The 18,959-nt window shown below is 41.4% G+C and overlaps 2 protein-coding genes across 7 annotated transcripts in view; one reads left to right on the top strand and one right to left on the bottom strand.

Moving 5' to 3' along the window:
• LOC124139127 (ATP-dependent translocase ABCB1-like) overlaps positions 1-18,959 on the bottom strand; it is a 176,530-nt gene that overhangs the window by 38,030 nt on the left and 119,541 nt on the right. The window lies entirely within an intron of this gene.
• The window catches only part of LOC124139128, a 79,671-nt gene that overhangs the window by 9,007 nt on the left and 51,705 nt on the right, over positions 1-18,959 (top strand). Inside the window, exons 1-2 of one of the 2 annotated variants that reach the window (XM_046506157.2) lie at positions 9,316-9,360; positions 16,659-16,799. In XM_046506157.2, the coding sequence (XP_046362113.1) occupies positions 16,721-16,799 (79 nt within the window). In that variant the 5' untranslated portion in view covers positions 9,316-9,360; positions 16,659-16,720. Of the gene's footprint in view, positions 1-9,315; positions 9,361-16,658; positions 16,800-18,959 lie in introns of those variants that run through there. The other variant, XM_046506156.2, reaches the window with a different exon arrangement.

Below are 18,959 nucleotides of genomic sequence, written 5' to 3'. Positions count from 1 at the left end.
TGACCTCATGTTTTTCACGTACTCTATGCACAACTGATGAACACTTTAGACGAAATTGGCAATATGGGTGATCTTTGGATGAGAGGTTATGTTAAAGCTTGGGAGTAACATCTTAGCGCCGAGATGGTTAAAAGTGTTTGATCAGCACTCTTACATAAGTATATATGTGTTTGAAGCCCAATGGCAGTGTTTCAGTTGTGATATGATATGATATGTGATACTCATTCATTCACGAGAAAAAGGTTTTGCACCAGGTGTTTCTAAAGAAAGCATTTGTTAGACACAACTTTTACCATCAAACTCGAAACAACAAAACACCAAAGTCAACTTTATTCACATAAAGGAATTTTATGTTGGTAAATTAAGTTGAAATTGCAGATTACATTCAGTGGCTGGCCTTGACTTTATATTATTATCTGAGAAAGGTCAAAGTCCCCTAGACCGCCTCCGTAGTCTAGTGGTAGAGCATCCGCCTGGAGAGCGGAAGGTCCGGGGTTCGATCCCCGGCCACGTCATACCAAAAGACGTTAAAAGATGGTACTTGTTGTTACCCTGTCTGGCGCTCGGCATTAGGGGCTTAAACAAGGACTGGTCGGCTCTGAGTCAGTATACTGTGTCTGAGTAGGGTATTGATGTTAAACTGTAGCATGGTATCTCAGTGAGCTAGCACTACAAATCGGCATCAGTCCGGACTAGTACAAGCAGCCACACAAACACACACATGTACATGCACGTCACTATATTAGTGCAATAATCTTGGACGCGACGTTAAACCCCATTTCACCTCACCTCACCTCAAAGTCCCCTGGTTACATTTTTTGTGTCAGTGATCATGATTTACTTTAGAAAAAACCTTCTGTTTCTTGAAAAAAATAAATAAATTTCTGCGATCTTCTGCTTCCAACAGTTATATATTTTCATTCAATTCCTTCTCAGCACCGCTGTGTCACATGTCTTTAAATCAGCCACCACTTACTGAAATTTGAAAACAAACTTCACTTTTTAGGAACTCATCCAGAATAAATTTGAGATGGGAATGATCTTTTCTTATCAGTTTGCCCTTCTTGTCTGTATGAGGTCTTGTCATTTTCATATCAATGATCTGCAAAATCTACAACAATAATCCCAAACTTCACCAAGGTCACATCTTCTCTCAGGATAGAAGCCATTTGGCACAAGAGCCATCAAAACACCGAAAACAGAAAACACCTCCCAGAAAAACCTTCCAGGCCTTATCAGCTGACGGATGCTTGTAAACACTAGTGATTAACTTGGATTTCACTGATAAGTGCAAAAATAAAATGTCAACGCTATGACAAAATATAAACAACCTGGGATCCCTGGCATTTGCTATTTATCATCAAAAACAGCTTTAGGCTAATTTCCCATCTTGCTTCATGAAACATTACTTACTATTAAGTTACTGGAAATAAATCTTGTGCTTTTTATCATACAAAAGACACATTTAGGCTAATTTATTAGTTTTGTTGAAACTCTATATCATATCTCTGCTTGCATCGAATCTTGTAAATATTTTTTCAAATATTAATAAAAAATACTAATTGAAATAACAAACAGGAAAATTTTGATATGGTTGGAAGTTAAAACAAGGTCAAATGCATGAACAAAATAAAAACTTCTCCCGTACATTTCTGAGGATGATATAATTGTGTTAAATTTTTATAAACATTGTTTTAGTCTGTGCCAACTAACAGACAGACACGGGATATGATTAAGAGTAATTAGATCCACATCTTTCTGATGAAGCCAGCATTATTTATATGTAATTGCTTGAGACATAATGCATTGTTGAAGCACTTTTTTCAATACGTTCAAATGAACCAAAACACAAATTGAATTCTTGGAACAATGTTTTGATTAACTCCAGCAGAATGCTTTTCCATGTGAGTAAATTATTGATTTTCTTCAGTTTCACATGCAGTGTAATTTATTAAACAAGACATAAACTGGAATTATTTCTCAAACCATTAGCACTTCATAATTCATCGACATCACAAGTGATGCATTTCAGTGAAACATTCTCTTTGATCACGCATCATTTTTGTCGTCAAGGAAACAGTAAAAACTTGCAAATAAATGTTTCACCAAAAAAGACATTGCTTCAAAGCTGATGTTGTATCATGTCGCAAGTTGATGAATTATTTCTGAAGGGTGCTCTCCCGAGTATGAATCAGAAATGGAGAGAGAAAAAGGAAGAGTGATACACAAAGGGAGGAGAGAAAGAAAAGGTGAAAGGATGGAATGAGAAGGGGAGGTGAAAAGGAAAAGCATGAGGGTGTAGTATGAAATGAAGGAGTGATAGAAAAAAAGAAAGAAAGAAGAGAGAATACGAGAAATAAAGCAGACTGAGGGGAGAGGGTGCAGTAAGAAATTGAGGAATGGGGGGGAGGGGAGAGAAGGGAAAGAAAGAAGAGAGAATATAAGAAATAAAGCAGACTGAGGAGAGAAAAGGGAGAGGATTCAGTAAGAAATTGAGGAGTGGGGGGTGGTGGAGAGAAGGGATAGAAAGAAGGGAGAAAATATGAAATAAAACAGACTGAGGCAAGAAAAGGGAGAGGCAGTAAGAAATTGAGGGGTGGGGGGGTGGAGAAAAGGGATAGAAAGAAGGGAGAAAATAAAACAGACTGAGGGGAGAAAAGGGATAGAAAGAAGAGAATAGGAGAAAAGAAAAAGACTGAGGAAAGAAAAGGGAGAGAATGGGAGGAGTAAGTGAGAGAAAAAGCGGAAAATGAGATAAAGAAAGGATGGAGAGAGCGGAGAGGAGAAAGGGTACGGAATCTGGGTCAATTACAGAGGATCCTGCCCATTAGAGTGGCTGTAACAAGGTTATCAGCCATTGTCTTTTGTGGGCTAAAACACATGTATTGTTGGGCGTCAGCAGGTATTATCATAGATACAGGCGATTCTGTTTCTGGTAAATGCCAGAAAATATGATTTAACCACAAAGGAATGTGATGCTATTTACCTAGGGACACATACACTTTATTGCTACAGCTGGAGAGAACAAAGACGTGACAAGTCTGGGAGCATTTGATGTCTGGGACCATTTGATATCTGCTTTCATTATGAGGGTTTGAATAGGTGAAGAGGATTAAGAAAGTCTGCAGTGTACTTAATCATGTTAAAAGGTCATTTGACAAGACCAAAAAACTGGTCATGTTAACCACATTTCGGTGCAATGCGGACATATTGCGGTTATTTTCCATAACATTTTTCTTCATGATGATGTCATTGCCAAATGTAGTAAATATTGCTGCTTATTGCTTCAGCAAATTAGATTATAAACAGACACTCCCATATGCCTTGATTTAATTTCTTTAACAGAAAGAAGCCTTACGTGAATTCAACACATTGGACGTATTCAGATTGAAATGGAATGATCGAGTCAGCTTTGCCTTTGATTGACTGACATTTATTATGAGAGTAAAAGGCATTCCAGCCAAGTGCTTGAGAAGAATGCCCATCCAAGTTAAAAGTGCACTTCATGATCCAAAACTAGAATTAAAGCAAACATGAGCGAAGAGAAATGAATGTTTTTTCATGCCCAGTAAGCTACAGTCCAGCAACATCAAGGTCACCTGTAGACCAGTGGTTGACAGCATGAGTAAAGACCCACACTGTCGGACATGATGACACCCAATCAGCTAAGTTACACACTGTAATAAGGTCATCCTCTTATACTGGCACATAAAACAAACATGGGGTACTGGCAAACTGCACCTGAGATCCAACGGGAAGACTAGCATGGGGTACAGAACAACTATTCCACCCCAGATTCCCTACAGGAAGACTAGCATGGGGTACTGGCAAACTGCACCTGAGATCCAACGGGAAGACTAGCATGGGGTACAGAACATCCATTCTGCCCCAGATTCCCTACAGGAAGACTAGCATGGGGTATTGAACATCTATTCCACCCCAGACTCCCTACAGAAGGACTAGCATGGGGTATTGACAAACTAGTCTGCATCTGAATCCCTACAGGAAGACAAGCATGGGGTACTGATAAACTAGTCTGCGTTTGAATCCCTACAGGAAGACTAGCATGGGGTACTGACAAACTAGTCTGCATCTGAATCCCTACAGGAAGACTAGCATGGGGTACTGATAAACTAGTCTGCGTCTGAATCCCTACAGGAAGACAAGCATGGGGTATTGACAAACTAGTCTGCATCTGAATCCCTACAGGAAGACAAGCATGGGGTACTGATAAACTAGTCTGCGTCTGAATCCCTACAGGAAGACAAGCATGGGGTATTGACAAACTAGTCTGCATCTGAATCCCTACAGGAAGACAAGCATGGGGTACTGAACATCTATTCCACCCCAGACTCCCTACAGGAAGACTAGCATGGGGTATTGACAAACTAGTCTGCATCTGAATCCCTACAGGAAGACCAGCATGGGGTACTGAACATCTATTCCACCCCAGACTTCCTACAGGAAGACTAGCATGGGGTATTGACAAACTAGTCTGCATCTGAATCCTACAGGAAGACAAGCATGGGGTATTGACAAACTAGTCTGCATCTGAATCCCTACAGGAAGACAAGCATGGGGTACTGAACATCTATTCCACCCCAGACTCCCTACAGGAAGACTAGCATGGGGTATTGACAAACTAGTCTGCATCTGAATCCCTACAGGAAGACCAGCATGGGGTACTGAACATCTATTCCACCCCAGACTTCCTACAGGAAGACTAGCATGGGGTATTGACAAACTAGTCTGCATCTGAATCCTACAGGAAGACAAGCATGGGGTATTGACAAACTAGTCTGCATCTGAATCCCTACAGGAAGACAAGCATGGGGTACTGAACATCTACTCCGCCCCTCAATCCCAACAAGAGGACATCCATTGAGTACTGCCTCTTAGATCCTACAGGGAGACACAGATTGTGTACTGGACATCTATTCTAATCCTGAATCCCCACAGGAAGACAAGCATGGTGTACAGACAAACTAGTCTATGTCTGAATCCCTACATGAAGACAAGCATGGTGTACAGACAAACTAGTCTATGTCTGAATCCCTACATGAAGACAAGCATGGGGTACAGACAAACTAGTCTGCATCTGAATCCCTTCAGGAAGACAAGCATGGGTTACTGGACACAAATTCTGCCCCGAAGTCCCAACAGAGGGTCAATCATGGTATACTGGATATATATTCTACTCCTGAATCCCTACAGGAAGACAAGCGTGGGTTACTGGACACATACTCTGCTCCTGATCCCAAAGGAGGGACAAACATGGGATACTGGGAATCCATTTGACCCTGAAATCCTCACTCAGGTCCCGTGTAGATGCAATGTTGCAGACTCTAGCAAAAATACTGCAGGCTAAGGCACGGTTTGTAAAGATGTATGACATCTATCAGCCATGTTTTTGTAAGGAATACACAGGGTTTTGTCAATATTTGGCAAGTAACAAGACTGGGTAATTATTAGCCAAGAACTGATATCCATGAGAGAAAAATTCAAATTACTAGGTCAGAGGTCACGGAAGGAATGCCTTAATGGTGCTACCAGATGTTGCAGACAATCATCTGTTTTTCTCCTATTTCATCCTCAGCTGACATCAAGCTAATCTATAACACTGTACGTGTCACCTTCAAAGCCATGCAAGTTTTGTAATCTACTTTTTTCTGTTGAGAATTGGCCTGTACAGAGTGTTCTTGATGTTGAGAGATATGGTCCATTGAAGCAGCAGGGTCTGAGGAATGTCTTCTCTTTATCCCTCTCTATCAACACAATCAGCTTGGGGTAGCTCCAAGTTGGACATTTAACAATTTCCCAGAAACTCTTTTGTAAGTCCCAAAACAGTAATTCCCCTGTTTCTATCAACACAATCATTCAGGGAGACGTACAATTTGGAATGTGACAATGTTGGTGTGTGGCCCAGTCGTCTTAGGCACCGCAATTCGCTGTGCAGAGTTGCGTCACTCATGTTTCTAGGTTTGTCAGCACCATACCCATGCTCGTGGGTTTCACCGAAGTGGTAAAAGTCTCAGACCTGCATCACCTCAGGCTTTCCTCCCACATTAAGCTGACACGCCGTGATATAACTGGAATACTGTTAACAGTGGCGTAAAACCCAACTCACTCACTCACCATAAAGGAACCATGGAGTATTAAGGAACCATCAACTTACATGTCGGGAAACGAACCTGGGTCTTCAGTGTGGCAAGCAAACACTGAGAAGCGGAGAGAAGGGAAGGGGGGTGATTGTGTTATTAGTGACATGATCTGGGGTCAAAGAGCATGAAGTGACTAGGAAAATCAAAGTTAGGACATTTTTTTTTTCTCTCTCTCTCTCTTACCCTGACCAAGAACCAGTCAACTATTTGGAATGTAACATTTGTTTGTTTGTTGTGCAATATGGCTGCACATGGAGGTTCAACAATTCACAAGTGTTTTCCTACAATTGGAGGCAAACACTTCTCAAGTCTCAGCTATTAACACATCACCATGAGAAGGTGCAGTTGTGACACGGTTCCCATGTTTACATTCACAGCTTGTTTTCACAGGTTTTCACTGTCTCGTGCAATTACCGTCAGTCTGAACGGACCAGGGGATTTTACTTGTCATCACAGCACTCTTCAAGTTCAACTGACTTGCACATTCAGGAAATTACAAGATTTCACTCCTGGCAGTATTTTGTCAGAGGATGTGAGAGCAGTTCACAAAATGTATGTAGATCTTACTAAAAACTGAGAACAGATATTCCATAGTCTGTCTTACAGACCCTGATACAAATATATATCAAATACAGCCCATGCAAGTCTATAATGTTTGGCAAGTCTAGATTACTGCAGTATCTGAAAATGAAGAGAGTCAAGAGAGTCACTGGGCTCCCTTTTATTATATTTTTATTAAGATAACTGAACAACTGTTTTTTTCTGTTCGATATGTTCCTTTCAGAGACTGGATGCTAGTCTAGGATATTCCATCGAGTGGCATTTAACGTTTAGAACTTAGGGGTACAATGCTTTAAACTTTCAACTGAAGATTTATAATATTAAAATATTAAACATGACAAAATAAGTGAAATTGAGGCGAAATGTCTTAAGATATAACTGCCTGCTGACACCAATAAAAGAAATTGTTACTATTGAAGAAAGTCATTGAAAATTCTTATGTCAAGTGAAAATGCAGCATAAGTAATATTTGCTGATTGAGTGAGTATGGTTTTTCATTGTTTATGACAATATTCCAGCCCTATCATGTCAGGGACTCCAGAAATGGGCATCCCACATTATACTTGTACCAATACGTGGAACAAACCCGGACCTTTGGCATGACAAGCCAATGATTTCACCACTAGGCTACCCCACCACCCCTAAAGTGTCTTGAAAGTCATGGCAGGGGGACACAATAAGCCTCATTAGTGGGCTTCACACATTGTACCCTTTGGTTTTTGTTGCAACAAGCTTCAGCTATCCATGAGAATACTGAACCAACCCTTGTCACTGACTTGAGGTCTACCCTATGTCAATATCAAGCAACTTACACTAAGCTGAAATAGTGATTCAGGTGCAACAAGCTAATGCTTTGACCACTAATTTAAAAAAATACAGAAAATCAATTTTTGTCCACAGACACACTCTAGAATTCACCCAAGTAACACCCTATATATCAGATCTGATCAACCATCAGAACACTGAGAATAATTCTAAACAAGTGTCTCCATCTGGAATCCAACCAATCAAGTGTAAGATTTTACACCAGTGACATCCTCTCGATTAAACTTTATGGACCACAAGGGATTTAGAATAATTAGAAACAATTGTCCCCTCAAGAGTCAAACCAATCCACTGCAGATCAAAGGATTTAAAAAAATTTGAAAACAAAGTTTCCCGATGCTCATCATCAATAATTCAGCCCTAAGTCACAATGTGTGTTCCGGCTTTCTTTCCAGTCTGCTGCAGTCTCTCTCTCTCTCTCTCTCTCTTTCTCTCTTCTTCTCTCTCTCTCTTCTCTCTCTCTCTCGCTCTCTCTTGTCAACCTCCACCCCTCCCCTCCCCTCCCCTACCCACAACCTCCCTCCCTCCCCAATAGCTGTGGATGGTTACATCACTGTCTTGAACAAACAGCCAGCTTATCTCAATGCATCCTTCCTATCCCCCACTTGTTCTCAGCAACACATCAACACATTGCCATGGTTACCAGACATTGGTACCAATGTCACAATTACTTTATGGAGGAGTTGGGTGGGAGGATGCCCCCATTGATTTATCGATGGAGGAAGGTTTGGGAGGACAAAGATGTTATTGAGGCTGACAGAGGTCATTCAGTTGGGTCAACATTGTGAGGTTGCTTCCTACACACCTCCAGTTCCATCAAGGACATTGGCCAAAATGTCATGGCAACAAGAACACCATGCTGCACTTGATAGTCTTATATTTCCATAGAAACATAGAAATAACCAGCTGTCATGGATACAACTTCAAATAAATCTGAAGTACTTATTATAGATAACCCATGGTCATAACATAATATTTTGTGTTGATATTTTGAGTTATCCTGACTTCTTATGTATCAGTTTTTATAGTGTCACTGTTTCTACATGGAACGTTTGCACAATAAAATCTTGTATCTAGCTCTCTTGTATCATCAGTATTACCCAAAAGATATAATAACAAGTAGACTATACTGTTAGAAATCTTTATTTTGGGGGGGAGAATGTGACTTTTTGTAATATCATTACATTGTATAACATTAACTTCATTATATATCTGATATATAGCACTATCCTGTATACATGGTATAAATGCATTTTTAATGAAACACTAAGCCATTTTTTTTCTAGAAATTGTTTTTGAAACAATTTAGAATTTTGAGTTTTAATTTTAGTAATACACGATACAAAATAATACATATCTGAGGCCATTTGACATATGGTCCATGAAGGTCATTTTGCTCTGTAGGTAACCTTGACCTAGGATGCTGATCTTGGATGCCCAAGAGCCCTACCCAATATTTCAGCTCAGTAATCCTGGTAATACCATCACATATACTAGCATTTGACGAGCATGCTGAGAAGGTTTATTGATTAAGAAACCATATCCTAAAACAATTTGCACAGTTGACAAGAATCATCTCTGTAGAAAAATGAATTACCATTCTCAATGAAATATGTCAGACCGATTTGTAAATGTGTGTAGAATGGAACATGCCATGAGGCATCTTCCCCTGTCCTGCCAACTGTGGACTGTGCATTGATCAGGAATCGTGCTTCCCTGCTGCAACCCACGACCAGCCAGGTCGCTCCGACCTCCCTAGGTCTGTGAATGGCACTGTCAGAATAACACTTTCACAGCACTGCTGAAGGGAAAGGTAGGTGATGGTTGGCTGTTTGTGGTGATAGACGATGCTTATGAGGGTTTGGTAAAATGTGACATGAATAATTTGGTAAATTATTCAAAATAGGTGAAACGGTAAGCATGGTAAGGTAATATGTTCTAAATATGTCTGTAATCATCATGGCGTTGTTCAGCGACAGGTGCATCATTATCGTTTTTCATGCATGCCATTACAAATTTTTCTAAACGTTTGCACACCGTGTTGACTGTTCGATAGTGAATTCACCCATATCAAGGATAAGATATAAAAGGTTAATGAGGACCATTAGAAGGATATATATATAATATATGCTTCAATTCCTGCCAATATGCAACAGGTGCCTTGGTTGGTCTCAAGGTCAGGTGTCATTTCAGTGTCTGGCATGTGTAAAGCTTAAGATGTTTGTTGGTTTGTTTTTTGTTTGTTTGTTGTTTAACGCCGCACTCAGCAATATTCCAGATGTCTGTGAATAATTAAGTCTGGACCAGACAATCCAGTGATTGATAACATGAGCATCGATCAACGCAATTGGGATCGATGACATGCATCAACCAAGTCAGCGAGCCTGACCATCCGATCCCGTTAGTCGCCTTTTACCCCAAGCATAGTCGCCTTTTACGGCAAGCATGGGTTGCCGAAGACCTATTCTACCCCGGATCTTCACGGGCCATAAAGCTTAAGGAATCTTCACATTTCAAAGTCAGTTAAATGTATGCCAGCTGGGTTTTTATCCCCCGCCGCGCGAAAGCGCGAAGCGGGGGATATAGTATTCACGACCGTCCGTACGTCCGTCCGTACGTCCGTCCGTACGTCCCACCTGTTTGTTGCCGCGATATCTCAAGAACTAAACACTGGATTGTCTTCATATTTGGAACTATGGTGTATATACAGACTCCGCAGACACCAGTCGGTTTTGGTGACCTTGACCCCATTTTCAAGGTCACAGCAGGCATATCTGCTTTTGGAGTTGGAAAACGGTGTTGCCGCGATATCTCAAGAACTAAACACTGGATTGTCTTCATATTTGGAACTATGGTGTATATACAGACTCCGCAGACACCAGTCGGTTTTGGTGACCTTGATCCCATTTTCAAGGTCACAGCAGACAAATCTGCTTTTAGAGTTGGAAAACGGTGTTGCCGCGATATCTCAAGAACTAAACACTGGATTGTCTTCATATTTGGAACTATGGTGTATATACAGACTCCGCAGACACCAGTCGGTTTTGGTGACCTTGATCCCATTTTCAAGGTCACAGCAGACAAATCTGCTTTTAGAGTTGGAAAACGGTGTTGCCGCGATATCTCAAGAACTAAACACTGGATTGTCTTCATATTTGGAACTATGGTGTATATACAGACTCCGCAGACACCAGTCTGTTTTGGTGACCTTGATCCCATTTTAAAGGTCACAGCAGGCAAATCTGCTTTTGGAGTTGGAAAACGGTGTTGCCGCGATATCTCAAGAACTAAACACTGGATTGTCTTCATATTTGGAACTATGGTGTATATACAGACACCGCAGACACCAGTCGGTTTTGGTGACCTTGACCCCATTGTCAAGGTCACAGCAGGCAAATCTGCTTTTGGAGTTAGAAAACGGTGTTCCCGCGATATCTCAAGAACTAATCGCTGGATTGTCTTCATATTTGGAACTATAGTGTATATACAGACACCGCATACACCTGTCAGATTTGGTGACCTTGACCCCATTTTCAAGGTCACAGCAGGCAAATCTGTTTTTGGAGTTGGAAAAACCGGTGTTGCCACAATATCTCAAGAACAAATCGCTGGATTGTCTTCATATTTGGTACTATGGTGTACAGGCGGGGGATATTTCGTCACTCTGTGACAAATACTTGTTTATCGTTATTTTTAAGATATTTCACAAGCCCTTCAGATAATTTCGCAGTCACTATTTCATTTGACAAGCCTAATTAATTATAAAATTTACCTTCAGTTTGAGGATACTTGAAATAACCAGTACTTGGATACTGTAGTTTTGTGATGCTCTGTGTGCATCTTTTGAGTCATGTATTAGGGTTTTCGGTCTCTGCTTTACCCTAGCTATATGTTGGAAACATGTAAAGCATTGATGTCATATTTATTAGAGAATTAAAATATACTCCATCTAAAAAGACTGGGCTACTCAGTGTGAAATGTGGTTTCTAAGGCTCAAGAGCATATATTTTCCAAATATATATATTGTTTAGAAATATTATTTTTGTATTATCACTATTAATTATCTCTTGATTTGTTATTTCTATACTTATAACCATACAGATAAAAAATTGTGTAAAACTAACACTTGTACAACATATAGTTTCATATAGTCACATTCAGTATAATAAAACCTCTGAAACTCAGACACCTTTACATTGATATATGATACGTGAAGATCCGGGGTAGAATAGTTCTCCAGCAACCCATGCTTCCCGTAAAAGGCGACTATGCTTGTCGTAAAAGGCGACTAACGGGATCGGGTGGTCAGGCTCGCTGACTTGGTTGATGCATGTCATCGATCCCAATTGCGTAGATTGATGCTCATGATATTAATCACTGGATTGTTTAGCCCAGACTCGATTATTTACAGACCGCCGCCATATTGCTGGAATATTGCTGAGCGCGGCGTTAAACAACAAACCAACCAACCAATGAACGTGAGTCATCAATAACCCGCCCAAAGTTTGGAGAATGGCGTTAACACTTCGGCAACCACAATTCCTGGGCCATAATCAGTAACGCTGGCTCCTCAAAGACTCAAGGCCTTTCCGTGTCTTTTCAATCTCAACAAACTTGTACTACCAAGTAGGCTGTGTGAATGACATCCAGATTCATGGTTCCCACAGAAGCAATACACCTGATGAAATAGACAAGCAGTCGGCAGACATTGACAAGTATTCAGAGTTTTCCCAACACAAATAGCCTTTGAACTCTGATTAAGGGAGTGGGCATCAAAGCCTACTGTTTTGCTTTCATCATGAATTTGGAAAGATAATATACTTTGGGATTTTGTGTAAAAGACTTTTTGCTCTTACATCAGACATTTTAGAAAGTCAATTTCACTTGTTATCAATCATGTCTGTCAAACTATATTTATCTTATTACAGCAGTTTTTGAAAAGGATATTTTGGAATAGATATGTAGTGAAGGCTGAAGATAATCATGTGATAGCATCCTTGGAGTTCATTGGTGTGGAAATGGGTCAAGAATTGCCCTCGGTCAGTATCTGATTTAACGCATTCAAATGATAATTGCAACCGAATTCCTTGCTCATGGATTTGGGCTTCAGATCTTTTTGCGATATTATTCATGTCTCGATAGTAGTGCGGGATGTGATACACCAGATTTGTATTGCATCGCAGTGTATTGCATGATGTATGGGAAACATCATGAGTGAGTTGGGTTTATCACTGCTTAAACAGTATCAATCTCATTAAAATCGGATCTTAGTTCTCGCTACCGCTAAACAAAGATCTGAGGACATCCCATTACGGGTCACGTCAGACCGACCTTGCACGAACTTTGACCGACCAATGGAATGACCAATCAGAAGGCAGCTTTCTCATGCTTTACGGCACAAATTTCAAATTGGCAACTACGCTTCGAAACATATTTTGACAAATTCTCGATTACAAATTTGAAACCTGAACAAAACACATTCTGGAATGGCTAATGGATGGTCTAGATTGTATGGATTCAGTTGTTAAACCCGTAACTATCATTCGGAATACCCCATGTTAAAGTTTTCGAGATTGCATGATCAGACTGTCACTTTCATAATCTGGTAAGCGACGCACTGATTGGTCAGATGAAAGGTCGTTCTGACGTGACCCCTAATGGGATGTCCTCAGATCTTTGTTTAGCAGTAGCGAGAAACTAAGGTCTGATTTTAATGAGATTGAAACAGTATTCCAGTTATATGGCGGCATGACAGGTTAATGTGGGAAGAAAGTCAGAAGTGATGCAGGTCTCAGACGTCTACAACTTCGGTGAAACCCACGAGCATGGGTATGGTGCTGACAAACCTAGAAACATAATCAGCTGATAATCAGGGTGAACCAGGTTCTGAACCAACAATCATGTTTCTAGCATCCCCAAGGGATGCAACTCAAGCCAACTGCAGCACAAACTACTGGGCCACCTGTGCCCCCTGACAGATCCATGAAAGAAACCTCACCTTAATCACTGAACCTTCAAGGAATATATTTGATCATTTCTTCTTACCTGAATTAAAAGATTAAATAAGGCTCCAATACCAGTTGTTGCACAGTGGATCTAAACCATTTTGAGCTGGTTTAACTTAAAAGAATGCAATACTAAATTTGATTGACTTGACTGTTGGTATGACCAAGGAAGTAGGAGTGACAACCTGTTATTAAACTATGGAGGATCTACAAGAAACTAAACATGATTCTCTTAATTATGTGAAGAAAAGATGAATTAACTTCAGTGAAAGAGTGAGTGAGAATGGTTTTACGCCGCTTTTAGCAATATTCCAGCAATATCACGGCGGGGGACACCAGAAATGGGCTTCACACATTGTACCCATGTCGGGAATTGAACTCGGGTCTTCGGCGTGACGAGCGAACACTTTAACCACTTGGCTACCCGACCGCCTCTTCAGTGAAAGAAAATAATATCTACCGGGTAATGCTGATTGGCTAAGAGTATGGGTATGGCATCCCTACGGCAGCCTAATGCTAACTGACTGATTGATGCCTGCTACCGTCTTACATCTGTCCACAACCATCGCATTTCACATGCTGTCACAGCCACATGTTGGTGTATTCATGCAATGCGATCTTTATGCATTGGGTGTGATTTGGAGAACAGTTCAATACTTTAAAACGACATGTCTTCAGAAAACCAGAGATGCAATGGTTCACCAGAGGTTAGGTGCATCTCAATACCAGTGTGTCATGAGATCATGTGACCACCTCCGTTGTCTAGTGGTAGAGAGTCCGCCCGGAGAGCGGAAGGTCCGGGGTTCGATCCCCGGCCGCGTCATACCAAAAGACGTTAAAAGTTGGTACTTGTTGTTACCCTGTCTGGCGCTCGGCATTAAAGGGGCTAAAACAAGGACTGGTCGGCTCGGAGTCAGTTTACTGTGTCTGAGTAGGGTATTCATGTTAAACTGTAGCATGGTATCTCAGTGAGCTAGCACTATAAATCGGCATCAGTCTGGACTAGTACAAGCAGCCACACAAACACACACACGTACATGCACGTCGCTATATAAGTGCAATAATCTTGGACGCGACGTTAAACCCCATTTCACCTCACCTCACTATGAGGTCATGTATCAGAACAAATCTACACAAGCGTAAAAAGAACTTTTGAAAAAAGTACAAATATTCTTATTAAATACAATTTTTGTAACATGTACAACAGGCCATTTTTATTTTAATTGACTTGAAATTACTTGTTTGATTTATTTTGGTAGGCCGGGTTTCTTTTCTTTGATGATGGAATATGTTTCCTTTGCATGACAGGTGGTGAGAGTTTCTGTATGGGCTCAGGTCTCGTATTGCAGCTTTCCTAGTGAGAGACATCTACCCAGACAAAGTGTATCCTCACAGCCCTAACCACCACACGCTATTATTATAACATTACAACTTTCACAGGAGGTAATTATTCCTCCGTGGTTGCAGCACATCTGGGAATGAGACAAGCCCAAGTTCGCAGTCATGTGGGATTAATTTAGCTATGCTAATTGGCCAAACTTTAACCTGACAAGCTAGAAACAAGTCTTCTTGTTAATCTTTGCATGGAGGTCATAGAAAAAAATCTAGGGCAATGGCTATTCACACGCAAATGTTTAAAACTTGATTTACATTAGAGCTAGGGCTAATTATGTTACTGTCATTGATGGCTTGTATGTAATTATGGAGTCAGTTTGTAGGGAATTTCTGTTTCTTGTCCTCTTGTCAAGCTTTTGTGTCCATTTGCAGCCAAGCTGACCATGGATATAGAGCAGTAACTTCACAGTTGTATACAAAGGCACTTGTGTCATGTGATCCAGACATTTGTGCCTTGTGATCCAGACATTTGTGTGATGTGATCCAGGCATTTGTGTCTTGTGATTCAGGCACTTGCAGAACAGGATCGATGATGAAGACACTTGTGTCATGTGATTTAGACATTTGTGTCATGTGATTCAGGCATTTGTGTCATGTGATCCAGACATGTGTGTCATGTGATCCAGACATTCATGTCATGTGATTCAGACATTTGTGTCACGTGATCCAGACATTTGTGCCTTGTGATCCAGACATTTGTGTCATGTGATCCAGACATTTGTGTCTTGTGATTCAGGCACTTACAGCACATGATTAAGACACTTGTGCCATGTGATTCAGGCACTTGTGTCTAGTGATTCAGACATTTGTATGTTTAAAACTGTTCTTGCCCTATGAGCGTCACACCAAGATATTTTAAAAGATGGTACTTGTTGTAACCCTGCCTGGCGCTCTGCATTAAGGGACTAAAACAAGGATCAGTTGGATCGGAGTCAGTATACTGTGTCTGAGTAGGGCATTCATGTTAACCTGCGGCATGGTATTTCAGTAGGCTAGCACTATAAAATCGGCATGGTGAAATGGGGTTTAACGTCGCGTCCAAGATTATTGCACTTATATAGCGACATGCATGTACGTGTGTGTGTGGCTGCTTGTACCAGTCCGGACTGATGCCGACTTATAGTGCTAGCTCACTGAGATACCATGCCGCAGTTTAACATGAATACCCCACTCAGACACAGTATACTGACTCCGAGCCGACCAGTCCTTGTTTTAGCCCCTTTAATGCCGCGCGCCAGACAGGGTAACAACAAGTGCCATCTTTTAACGTCCTTTGGTATGACAAGGCCGGGGATCAAACCCCGGACCTTCCGCTCTCCGGGCGGACGCTCTACCACTAGCATGACTAGACCACGGAGGTGGTCTAATGAATGTGAGTGTGTGATGTGTATTTGACCAGGATGCTTTGTCGGTCTTCAGTACTGCAGCTGTGACACAGGCTGTAAATCATCACTGGTGTAGTGCACACAAATGAAGGATCATAATCAGGCAAATCTGGGATTCAAACCCAAGAGAAACAGTTCCCGGTAGCTAAGAGATACAGCAGTAACCACTGGGCCACTGAGTTCATGCATTAGTCTTTCTTGTGTTTGTGAATCTGTCAATATGACGCTTTACCTGTGTGTCTGTTTACCTGTGACTTTACTAGTGTGTCTGTTTAGGTGTCTGTATGTCTGTTAACCTTTGTTCAACGGTGTTTGTACAATTGCAGGTCTGCAGTGGTTGGATGTAGCTCACCTGCACTCATCAAGATGGGTGTTTCCACAACAGGACATGCCAGAGATATGTGTGCAGCATCGTCACGATGATCAGGAATCAACTGCAGGCCGGGAGCTTCTGCTGCTGAAGACAGGTAAGTCTCCATCACCAGCTCCTTCACCCAAATAATTTCTGATTACATGAAGAGATCTTTCAGATGCCAAATCCAAGGACTGTTCTCGTGTATCAACATATGTGTGATATTTCACATTAAAAAGAAACAGTCTCAGACTCTGTGAAGGTTTCGCCACAGATTCCAACACTCTGAAAGCATTCCGACTGGACCTAATGGTCTTAACTGTTTCAAGGGAGACAAAGCTCAGGTCAACAGGCAGTCCCAGCAGATTATTGAAGTCATACATGTCTTACTTGCATTTAATCCTACTGGGTAACCATTCACTGCTGACTGGAGGCATATTTCAACAAAGTTTCTTGCCAAAGCAAACTCACAGGAGTCAAGCTGGTGAATCAGACACCCACCCACCTACGCTCCGTGAGCAACGTTGCTTAACTTCGCCTGATATGTGACCTGTGTGTTTGCACAGGACCACGTGTCACCACAACTAATAAGGCCATCCTCTACAGTACCACATATCTTTATACAGACATCATTCAATATAATGACATCAATATTTTTTTGCGTGAATGGAGTACAAACCTGTGATGTAAATTCTTATTAAAATATGTCAAAAATTATAGCTTCACCTATTCTCAGACTTCTTGTGTAACCATTAACAGACAAGAAACTGTAGACGACAAAACGAAATTATAGACATCATTCAATATTGCAACACAAGCCTAGTCATTATGAGCCAATCAGGAAATAGTTGTCCTTTAGTGGGCAGTGCCTAATTTGTTTTCGGTTTATGGAAACAAAAGCAAATAAAATTGCTCAGTTAGCCAATCAAATGCATGGGAATCACTTGCAAGATTTGTTTATTAGGCATTTCTGTCAGCTAATTATAGGTTACGCCCCTTTAAGATGAGATAGACATGCATGACTAAAGATAAATATTCACAAGCTGATGTTTTTATGTGTTCTGTTAATGAAAGCAAACACACCAGTACCCCTCAACATATGAACTGTCTCTCGCCACCCTGTCAGGTCATCGTAATCAGGCAAAAGCAAATTGCAAGTTCAATGCAGGAAAACTAGATACCCATTTTCCTGAACATGTAAAAAGTGACATTATTGTTGTCAGAAAGATGCAGAAAATGAAGGATATGGGTTATTTTTAGCTAAGTGGCAAGCATGTACATTTGGGCCCACATCGATCAATCATTGGAGTGGCTGCATGTTTTTGTACTCATCCTGGAAGTATTCTACCTGCTGGCTCGACATGCGTGACCTCAAACTGGGGTCAGCCTACTCCAGTCTTTTCCTCAGGGCAGTAGACCTGGGTCCACGTGTACAAAGTGGGCTCAAAGCGATGTTAGTGCTACAATCACGACAAGGATCATAACTCCCATACCTTAACATGGACTTACGACAGTTATGGCACTGAGGATCGCTTTGTGCAAGTGGGCCCAGTTTACCTCGGTAAATGTTCTTTACGAGTTTCAGGAACTGAAAAGGGGATGAGTATTATGAGACTGTCAGAGATGAGAAGGGGATGATTATAGGCTGCTAGAGCTGAAAAGGGGATGAGTATAGGCTGCTAGAGCTGAAAAGGGGGGAGTATTGGCTGCTACAGCTGAAAAGGGGATGAGTATAGGCTGCTAGAGCTGAAAAGGGGAGTATAGGCTGCTAGAGCTGAAAAGGGATGAGTACAGGCTGCTAGAGCTGAAAAGGGATGAGTACAGGCTGCTAGAGCTGAAAAGGGATGAGTACAGGCTGCTAGAGCTGAAAAGGGATGAGTACAGGCTGCTAGAGCTGAAAAGGGATGAGTACAGGCTGCTAGAGCTGAAAAGGGATGAGTACAGGCTGCTAGAGCTGAAAAGGGATGAGTACAGGCTGCTAGAGCTGAAAAGGGATGAGTACAGGCTGCTAGAGCTGAAAAGGGATGAGTACAGGCTGCTAGAGCTGAAAAGGGGATGAGTATAGGCTGCTAGAGCTGAAAAGGGGATGAGTACAGGCTGCTACAGCTGAAAAGGGATGAGTACAGGCTGCTACAGCTGAAAAGGGGATGAGTATAGGCTGCTAGAGCTGAAAAGGGGATGAGTATAGGCTGCTACAGCTGAAAAGGGGATGAGTATAGGCTGCTAGAGCTGAAAAGGGGATGAGTACAGGCTGCTAGAGCTGAAAAGGGGATGA

Source organism: Haliotis rufescens, unplaced genomic scaffold, assembly GCF_023055435.1.
Source record: "Haliotis rufescens isolate VD_foot unplaced genomic scaffold, xgHalRufe1.0.p SCAF_13, whole genome shotgun sequence".
Taxonomy (NCBI): domain Eukaryota; kingdom Metazoa; phylum Mollusca; class Gastropoda; order Lepetellida; family Haliotidae; genus Haliotis; species Haliotis rufescens.
Note: the sequence above shows the minus strand (reverse complement) of the source record. Positions and strands in the feature narration are given on the sequence as shown.